Source organism: Propithecus coquereli, unplaced genomic scaffold (assembly GCF_000956105.1).
Source record: "Propithecus coquereli isolate 6110/MARCELLA unplaced genomic scaffold, Pcoq_1.0 Scaffold249, whole genome shotgun sequence".
Lineage (NCBI taxonomy): Eukaryota > Metazoa > Chordata > Mammalia > Primates > Indriidae > Propithecus > Propithecus coquereli.
Window position 1 is genome coordinate 2,470,889 of NW_012148052.1, and position 10,771 is coordinate 2,481,659.

The following is a 10,771-nucleotide window of genomic DNA, read 5'->3' on the forward strand; positions in this document are numbered from 1 at the left end:
CAGGCGCAAGGCACCATGCCTAGCTAATTTTTTCTAGTTTCAGTAGAGATGGGGTCTCGTTCTTGCTGAGGCTGGTCTCAAACTCCTGAGCTCAAGCAATCCTCCAGCCTCGGCTTCTTCCCAGAGTGCTAGGATTATAGGTGTGAGCCACCACACCCGGCCCTCAATCTTTTGCTGATGTTCCTTCTCAACCTTAACTTGGCCTCCCTCATCTCTTCTCATTCTATCTAGTACTTAGATATTCTTTAGGGAGAAGCCACTATTTCATGATCTCAAAAAACAACTTCTCCAATCTTTGCATACTTTAAAACTTTAAGGTCCACTTTCTTTTAACTTCTAAGATAGTCATTGCAACTATCTGTACCATTCATTCTGACAATTAATTGGAACAAAACTGAAATGTTAATGTGCATCAAACAAATGTTTCATACTCACTTGTCAAATTTTGAAACATTTTCATATGACTATGTTTTGTAGTTTCCAATTACCATTTATAAACTTAGAAAGTAGCCCAGTGAGTTTTTTGCTTTCTTTGAACCTTCTGAGGAAACATTTTTTAAAAAAAGCCTTGGATACTTTTCTAGCGAGCATGTAAAAAAATAAGTAAAAACTTTAAAAAGACTTGTTAAATGGAAAAATAAGAAACATCCCCCACAATGTCTGGCTCTACAATAATGAATTAATGAAATGTTCATTGAATGCCATTATGGGCTCAGCATTAATATAAAGGAAAAGATAATACAGATCTTTCCCTTCAGGGTACTATCATGAGAAAATATACCTCAGAAGCCACCCACAAGGGTTTAAAAAAATAATCCAAGACAGTCTATGTCAAGTTTTCATGATAGAGTCATAGTAGAGTTGGCTTGGGAGTTCAAAGAAGGTAGAGATTAATTTAGACTGGAGTTATCAAGAAAGAGGAAAAACTGAACTCAGACTTAATAGCATGCTGATTTTAGTGAGGTGGACATACCAGAATCAAAACAATTGATGCAGGCTGGGCACAGTGGCTCCTGCCTGTAATCCTAGCACTTTGGGAGGCCAAGTGGGGAGGATCTCTTGAGCTCAGGAGTTCGAGACCAGCCTGAGCAAGAGCGAGATACCCGTCTCTACTAAAAATAGAAAAAATTAGCTTGGCGTGGTGGCACACGCCTGTAATCCCAGCTACAAAGGAGGCTGAGGCAGGAGGATCACTTCAGCCCAGGAGTTTGAGGCTGCTGTGAGCTATGATGACACCACTGCACTTTAGCTGGAGTGATAGAACGAGACTCTGTCTCAAAAAAATGAATTGGCGAAGAGAGGAAAACTGTGTATAGAGGACATTAAAGAGCCCGATTCCCATGGAATAGGATAAAGATGAATAATTCTGGGTAAGCAAAATGGGGCTACATGATAGAGGACATTAAAAGCCATTTAAATATCAGTGACAAGAAAAATAAAATAATTTGGATAAATCTTGGGGAAACATCTGAGATAAATTAGAAAACAGAATGGAATTGGTAAAATAGTAACATAAACAGCCCAGACATGACATTAGTAATTAAAATTTATTTGGTTTATGTCAGCAGGAGTTGAGGTCCCAGGGAATCTAAAATACACTTAAAGTCGTATTTTAACAATTTGAAACATACTTGTTTATGGTCTCTGTGGAAAAGGAAAATTTTCTTTTGAATCAGTTTTGAATAAACTAATAGATAAAGTCATAGGCCATAAGTCACTGTAGTATTTAAGAGAATCTATTGATAGAAAAAACCCAAATTGCCTACGCAGTGATTCTGAGACTGCAAAGCAGTCTTATTGTTCTTTATTGTAATGTAAAGATAATAGTGAAGGTTGAAGAATTTAAAAAATTAGTTACTATGGAAAAGATTTTAATAGAAAATAAGGCCTGGTGGGGTAAAATGATGGGAATGGAAAGTGGGTGAGGCAAAGATGCTACGGATGGCATAAAACAACTTTGGCCTTTAGAGTGATGAGGCTTCCGAGGAGTTACTGCGGAGAGAAGTTAAGAAGATGGAAGAGAAGGCATGAAGCAAAAGGCAAATAAGCAGTAAGAAGGCGTGAGGAAGTTAGCAAGGAAACAACTAAAGTTAGAGGAGAATTTTTAAAAGATAGCAATATTCCCAAGTGAAACAGAAAGATTCACTACAAGGTAGATACCCCAAGTTATCAGTGAGACTAATGATGCAAGGTAGGGTGTATGAGGAAGAAGAGGCATAAGTGTTTTAAAAAAGGAAAATCGAGTATGATGTTAACAACAGTTTTTTTTTTTTTTAAAAAAACTACATATACTTAACACTATCTGCCAACTATATGAAGTGTTTTGCATGTATTAGCTCATATACTCTTTACAGGAAACCTGAGGTAAGGATTAATATTATTCCATGTGCTTGCTTCAGCAGCACATATACTAAAATAGGATTAATATCATTCCTATTTTATAAAGACAATTGTGGTACAAAAGAATTTGTCCAAGTTTAGACAGTAATTGGTGGAGTACTGCTTCAAATCTATACAATCTGACAACATTATAAGGACCAACTGTATAGAAAAAGATCTGTAATCATGTTGAGAAGGCAAGAAAAATGAGGGCTTTAGGAATTAAGAGAACAGAAAGAAAGTAGGACCTAGATGAGATAGGCAGTGTGAGGAGCCCGAGTAGAGAGGAGAAGGATGTCCCTCCATACAACAGCTGAGCAAAGAGAAGAGCACCTATGTGCGGAGAGTGAGTGAAGGCATCATTAGGGGAGCTGATGATGTTATGTCAAGTGTGCCCAGTCACTTCCAAAGGTGTGTATCTTTTAAGAGGTGCTTCCTAAAAGTATTTCAAAGGTGCCTGTCCCTCACTAACCAACTGGGATCTCAATTCCAAACACTCCCATCTGATTTTCTGTCACTCACTTGGATGGCTCCAGCATGAGTTCCCTCCCTCTACCATCCATGGCTCTTGTCCTTGCTCCACCCTGAAGATCACTTTTGTTTTGGTAACTGGACATCCTGTTGGTGGGAAAAACACAGAAGTAGGAACAAAGTGCTAAGCAAACAATTACCTCACAACTCAGGTCGGCTTCCTTGAGGCCCAGGGCTTTTAAAGCATGACAAATGGGTTTTAGAACAGACCTTTCTCCATTCGGCAGGTAGAAGCATAAACAGACTATCTGATCCCTAAAGGGGATTAAGCATTTTTGAGCACTAAAATTCAGGGCCAAGCTTATTAATGCTTCAGAAAGCTCACAGCTTTCACAAGTCTGAAAGGAAGGGCACTACTATTAAATTTTGAGTTATACCAAAAAGTTACCGTACATTGTCCTTACCCACTGAGATGAGGTTTCTGTAGTTCTCCAACATTACATCCCAATACAGGGTTCTCTCAGCACAGTCAAGCAGCTGCCACTCCTCTGGGGTGAAGTCCACAGCCACATCCTGGAATGTCACTGATTCCTGTAACAGCACATTCATCTTCAAACTATAGTATGCATCATTAAGGGACTTGCAAGAGAATCAAGGCAGCTCCTTATTATCTTATCATATGTTCACTGCTAAGTTTGTAGAAAGTTATACACAATAACCATTACACACTTGATTCAGAAATATATTTTGTGATAGAAACAAAAATCATATTTAAAATATCGAACTAGCGCCAGAACAATTCATTTCGGGAAAGAAAGCTCTTTTCGACAAATGGTGCTGAGACAACTGGATATCTACACACAACAAGAATGAAACTGGACTCCCTGCTCACCTCAAATCATATACAAAAATGAACTAAATGGATCAGAGACCTAAATGTAAGAAATAAGTCTATCAAACTCTTAAAAGAAAACAGGAGAAAATCTGTGACCTTGGATTAGGCAGTAGTTTCTTAAATATGACAGAAAAAGTGGAAGTGACAAAAGAAAAAATAAATTGGAATTCATCATAATTAAAAACTTTTGTGCTTCATAGGACACCATCAAGAGAGTGAAAAGAAAACTCACAGAATGGGAGAAAATATTTGCAAATCATGTATGTGAGAAGAGGCTTGTACCTAGAAATATATTAATATAAAGAATTCCTAAAACTGAACAATAAAAAGACAATCCAATTTAAAAAGATATATGTGTGTGTGTGTGTGTGTGTGTGTGTGTGTGTGTACGGTAAATAGGCACACGAAAAGACACTTAACACCGTTAGTCATTAGTGAAATGCAAATCAAAACCATAATGAGGTACCACTTCACACCACAAGGACAGTTAAAATCAAAGGTAGACAATGACAAGTGTTTGCAAAGATGTGGAGAAACTGAATCTCTTGTACACTGCTGGTGGGATTGCAAAACAGTGCAGCAAATACGGAAAACAGTTTGGCACTTCCTCAGAATGTTAAACATAAAATAACAATATGACCCAGGAATTCTACTCCTTAGGTATATATCCAAGAGAATTCAAAACGTGTCCACACAAAAACCAATAAACAAATGTTCATAGCAGAATTATTCATAGTAGCCAAAAAAGTAGAAAATATCTGCAATGAACTGACAAATGGATAAAAAAGTGGTATAACCATATGATGGAATATCACTTGGCAATAAAAAAGGAACAAAGTACTTATACATCCACAATATGGATGCATCTTGAAAATACTATACTGGCTGAAAAAAACCAGTCAGAAAAGATCACATATTGCGTGGTCCCATTTGTATGAAATGTTCAGAATAGAAAAGCCATAGAAACAGAACTAGATTAGGGTCGGAGGAAAGGAAGAATGGGGAGTGATTACTCATGGGTATGGAGTTTCTTTTTGGGGAAATGAAAATGTTCTGAAATTAGGTAGTGGTGAAGGCTGTACAACTCTGTGAATATCCTAAAAACCACTGAATTGTATACACTTTAATTGAGTAATTTCTGTGATATGTGAATTGTATTTCAATAAAGCTATTTAAAAATATTACATATATTCTTCATTTATTCACTCACAAAATATTTAACAAGGACCTACCAACCTTGTGTTAGTGATATCAAAAGGAATAAAATTATGACTCTTCTCGGAGATCTTACAATCTATTAGACTCTACAAAGTAAACATAAGTATTGTAAGAGGTTACCGAGACTAAAAAGTTTACATGCCAGATGCACAGAAACATAATAAAATAAGAACCCATGGACTTTTTTACATGATAAAATATATTCTCCCAACTGTAGAGCCAAAATCATACTTAATGGATAAATATTAAAAGCACTGAATTTAAAGGCATGTGGTTACGCATCTAGTACAAAAGAGATAGTTAAGACCATATAGAGCAGGGATCAAGAAACTATACAGCTCATGGGCTGGCCTCTTATTTTTATAAATAAAATGTTACTGGAACATGGTCATATCCATTCATTTACTTCAGCTTCAAGGACAGAGTTGAGTAGTTGCCACAGAGCCTGTATGGCCTTCAAATCTAAAATATTTATTATCTGGCCCTTTAAGAAAAAGTTAAGGTGACTAGGTAGGGTTTATCCCAGGAATGCATAGGTAAAACAAAAACAAAAAAACCCAGCTATCTACCAGAATACAAGAGGAAATGGTGAAACATTGGAAGCATTTCCATTAAAATTGGGACAAAAGACTTTTGGCTAGCAATTACAGTTGACTCTAGACAACATGGGTTAGAACTACACAGGTCCACTTATACTTAGATTTTTTTCAGTAAATACAGTTGGCCTTCCATTGGCAGGTTCCACATCTGCAACCAAATGCAGATCCAAAATATAGCATGCTCAGGATGCAAAACCCATGTGTATGGAGGGCCAATTTTTCATATCCTTGGGTTCCACAAGGCCAACTATAGGACTTGAATTTGCATAGATTTGGGTATCTGCAGGGATCCTGAAACCAGTCCTCCTTGGATACCAAGGGATGTCTGTCAAAATTGTAATTACGAGAAGTCGTGGCCAGTGCAATAAGATAAGAAAAACATGGAGGAAGATATAAATATTGGACAGGAAGGGACAAAATGCCATTTGAAGAATATATGACTATCTACCTAGAAAATATGAGAATCAACTAAAAAAACTCTTGGACCTAATAAGACTTATGTAAGTTGGCTGGATATAAAGTCAACATAGAGAAACTCTGGGCTGAATGTGGTGGATCATGCCTGTAATCCTAGCACTTTGGAAGGCTGAGGTAGGAGGATTGCTTGAGGCCAGGAATCCGAGACCAGCCTGAGCAATATAACAAGACCCTGTCTCCACAAAATATTAAAAAATTAGCCAGATGTGGTGGCACATGCCTGAAATTCCAGCTACTCTGGAGGATGAGGCAGGAAGATCTCTTGAGCCCAGGAGTTTGAGGCTGCAGTGAGCTATAATGAAGCCACTGCACTCCAGCCTGAGTGACAGAGTAAAACACTGTCTCAAAAAACACCAACAAAAACAAACAAAAAAAAGACATAGAGAAACTGTGTGTGTACCTAACACATTGCTTTATGAACCTTGACAGTATTCCTTAAATTCAATGACCTTAAAATGCATTGGAAGAGAAAATGCTCAAGATAGCTGGAGACTCTGGAAAAGATACAAGGTTTACTTATGGATCCATGTGGCCATTTTAAAGGCTATGTACCTCAACTTACAAATTGAGTTCATTTAGTGCTGGTTAACACTATGTTCTCTGCTTACTCTAGGCAGGGAACACTCTAAGAAAGTCATAGGAAACCTGGTATATTTATCATAGATTGTTGCTGTGAATGTTATTTTTTTTTTTTAAGAGACAGGGTCTAGCTCTGTCACCCAGGCTGTAGTAGAGTGGCATGATCATAGCTCACTGTAATCTCAAACTCCTGGCCTCAAGCAATCCTCCTGCCTCAGCCTCCTGAGTAGCTGGGACTACAGGTGTACTCCACCACACCTGGCTAATTGTTTTTTGTAGATATGGGGTCTCACTATGTTGCTCCAGGCTGGTCTTGAACTGGCCTCAAGTGCTCCTCCCTCCTTGGCCTTCCAAAGTGCTGGGATTACAAGTATGAGCCACCACACCTGGCTGGGAATGTTATTTCTAACATTGTCTATACAGGAAAATAACTTTACTTATCTGGGGAATTATTTTGCTTTATCCATACGGACAATGCCAATACTTAAACTGGTTGGCTATCCATTTACTATGATTTCCAGGAAGACTGAGGACACATTTGAAGCTCAAATTTATTCCAACTTTGTACAAACCCTACAGATTGTATATCAATTCATCAATTTTCTAAATTTTCTTTTGGACCTGATATTCTATACAATCTATAGTTTCCCTGACTTTCTATCACATGGATTTTGGGGAGATTTAAATGACTGAATGAGTAGATGGATGCCTTACCTGGAAATTGATCATTTTCTGCAGGTCTTGGACAGAGATCTATGAAAGTAGAAATAGAGAGAATAGAAAGACCTGAGAAACGAGGACGGTAATATAGAACCCTGCTCTATTGGACCACATTGCTGCTTCAGAAAATGCCACCTAGTGGGAGAATGACATTTGTAGCAAGTCAGAAAAGTCCATGTTCCACAAGCATAAATCTCTACTTGATTCTGTTGCAAATATATGGAGCTTAGACAAGGATGTTGTTCATTTCTGTCCTACTGATCTAACACCAACTTGTTAGCTTTTGAATCAGTGATTTTTTTTCCTCCCAGAAATTTATCCTAAGGAAATATTATAATGAATGAGTTAAAAAACCAACTAAAAGCCTGAACTCTGAGACTCAGTGCTCTAGAAAGTATTCCTTCTTGTGACTGTCTAGTTTCTGCTCTGAAGCTGGCATAAAAGATCTCAAATTAGATTGGGCATTCTTGGAAAGGCTGGATTCAGGGACCCAGGAACACTTTTTAAAAAAAAAAATTTATTTTTTAAAGCTGGAACCTTCAGTTTAAACTCCAAGTCTGTTTCTCTCTCTCTGGGAACTCACCATCTCCTATAAGCTTAGTTTGGGATTTTTGAAATTCTAACCAGCACTGCTGGAGCCCTAGAAAGGCTAAAATGGGCAAAAGAAACTCACAGCTTCATCCACACAGTCTTTAAGGGAAGATCTGCAGATATACCAAGAGACCTAAATAATGATCACAAATCGAAATTTAGTTAGCATTAATTGCTCAGATAACAGCAATAAGTGTTGTTATTTATGTTTTATGAACTGTTTTATAAAGGAGTGTGACGTAAAAAAGAATGAAATTTGGAGAAAACGTATCTGGGTTTGAGCCTCAGCTCTCCCACTTACTAAAATATGTGAGTCTAGGCAAGTAATTTCACCTCTTTCAGCTTCAGTTCATTCATATGCAAAATGGTGATAGCATTTATTGCAGATGATTGCTGTGACAATACCCTAAAAATGCATAGCAGTTTTTCTAGAAATGCTTTCTTCCGGGATCCCTTAAGTGGCTTAAAATTTCGTATCGCAGGCTCCAATCGGCCCAACGGTGCTCTTAGAACCAGGAAAGGTGCAGTTAGACGCACAGACTCCTGCACAGTGACCTTACCTACAAAGACAGGAACGCAAATTGAGCCTCTCCCAGCCCCACCAGGACTCTGGAAACCTATCCAGTGCCAGCTGGGAGCCCTACTCTTGCCTTCTCCGAACTACTCAAGAGTTGGAAAAGGATCCACATCCCAAACCCAAAGTCACCGCAACTGGAGGCTGTAAAGTTTTATCTTCGGCGGGGTAAACCCACAAGCCAGTCCCGCCTTTCTCTCCGCCTTTCCCTTACATCCCCGAGTCAAAGCCATACCTGCCACCCTTCCACTGCCTCACTGTCGGCTCTGGCTCTAAGCCTAGGATCAGGTTACAGCGTTGTCCAGAGACTAAGAGAGAAGCACCTGCCCTGACTTCACGCGGCACAGGTCTGAATGCAGAATACTGGCTACCGTCCTACTGCGCGTGTGCGGAAGTAACTGCCCACCTAGAGTTCCCGGACTCCTCTGGGGTGTAGGCCATCCATCAAAGACCACGTTTCCCACAAGGCTCGTTTCCGGAAGTTGTCAGGCGCTTCTTCCTCTTTTGGGGAAGATTCCTGGGTTAGTATCTCTGGAGCTGTCCTGAGAGCTGTATTCATTTTTAAGAAGGAAGTGTAATATCATTTTCATTTGAAAAGCTGGACATCAGAATTTTTAAGTACTGGAAAGTCAAAATCAGCAGTATGCCAAAGAATAGCTTACTCAGTAGGGTTTGTTTTAGCAATGCACCAGCTTAGGTCAGGGAGATGAAGAGGACCCAAGTAAGAGACTGAGTAGGCATAATCGGTGAGATAGATGGAAAAGTAGGAGAGTTTAGATCTGCAAAATCAAGGGAAGAAAATGTTTCAAGAAGGAGGGAGTGATGCAGTGTGTCAAATGATAGGTCAAGTAAGATGAGAACTAAGAATTGGCCATTGCATTTACCAATGTTTAGGTCAGTAGTGCTGTTGAAACATGCCATTTTAGTGGAGTGGGTGAAAGTTTGATAAAGTCTGATGAGAGTTTGATAAGAGTGGGGGGAGAGGAAGTGGAGAAAGTAAATATAGAAAATACTTTTTTTTTTTTTGGGACAGAGTCTCGCTTTGTTGCCCTAGCTAGAGTGAGTGCCGTGGCGTCAGCCTAGCTCACAGCAACCTCAAACTCCTGGGCTCAAGCAATCCTACTGCCTCAGCCTCCCTAGTAGCTGGAACTACAGGTGAGCACCACCATGCCTGGCTAATTTTTTCTATCTTTGGTAGAGATGAGGTCTTGCTCTTGCTCAGGGCTGGAGCTGGTCTCAAACTTCTGAGCTCAAGAGATTCTCCTGCCTCAGCCTCCCAGAGTGCTAGGATTATAGGCATGAGCCACTGTGCCTGGCCAGCTGACTTTTTATTATGTTAGCGATAACTTCTTCTCAAGGCCTAGACCCATTACTTTTTTAGAGGTTGTAGAAAGGGGAAATTCTAATTTGATCATTTCTTTGTCATTTAGAAGCTGTATTAGTTCTATAAAGAGGAACTTCACCTTACGTACTATTTAGCTGTTCATGTATACAGTTCACATAGGAAAGGCAGATAAAAGTGGTAGAATTTATTTACCAGTTTTCTTTTCTTTTTTTATTTCAGCATATTATGAGGGTACAGATGTTTAGGTTACATATGTTGCCCTTTCCCCCCCCCAAGTCTGAGTTTCAAGTGTGTCCATCCCTCGGATGGTGCACATTGCACTGTTTGTGTATGCATATACCCATCCCCTCCTCCCTATTTACCAGTATTCAATTCAATAATTGCTTCCCAATCATCTAAATATGGTCCGTATTTTCAATATAATTATGGATTCATAGATTTAAACATATTTCATGTGTTTCAATCTATTGCTGTTATTATCCCTATTGATGCTTTAGTAGTTACATCTTTGGCCATTGGGAGCCTCTTTATGTTGGCTCTCGAGTCTTTTTAAAAGGACCCTACTAATTTTCAGTAGCTTTCTCCCTATCTGTATGACAAGGTGCTTCAGGTTTCTCTTGTTCATTTCCTGCCCTAGACCTTGCATCAGCCATTTCTCTAAGAAGCTTGACTCTTTTTAATAGGAGATGATATTTAAAGACCTTGATGAGGGATCTGGGGGTGCTCACTGATCCTGGGTTGGTTAGACATTGACTGTGAAATTTTGCACTTCTCAGACATATAAGTGGCTAACAATGCAAGCTCCAGAGGTAGACTGCTTCGGTTTAAATCACTGCTCTACCACTTATTGGGTATGTTACATTCGGCCAGTTTATCAACTTATCTGTGCCTTAATTTACTCAATTAAGAAATGAGAATAGGCT

At 39.0% G+C, this 10,771-nt stretch overlaps 1 protein-coding gene across 1 annotated transcript in view; it reads right to left on the minus strand.

The window, feature by feature from the left end:
* Positions 1–8,966, minus strand: part of ZNF684 (zinc finger protein 684) — a 12,439-nt gene extending 3,473 nt beyond the window's left edge. The window contains exons 1-4 of the mRNA XM_012646691.1: positions 8,739–8,966; positions 7,333–7,371; positions 3,315–3,441; positions 2,902–2,997 (exon numbers count right to left, since the gene is read on the minus strand). Coding sequence (XP_012502145.1) covers positions 2,902–2,997; positions 3,315–3,441; positions 7,333–7,347 — 238 coding nt within the window. The 5' untranslated portion in view covers positions 7,348–7,371; positions 8,739–8,966. The remainder of the gene's footprint in view (positions 1–2,901; positions 2,998–3,314; positions 3,442–7,332; positions 7,372–8,738) is intronic.
* Between the last annotated feature and the right edge of the window lie 1,805 nt (positions 8,967–10,771).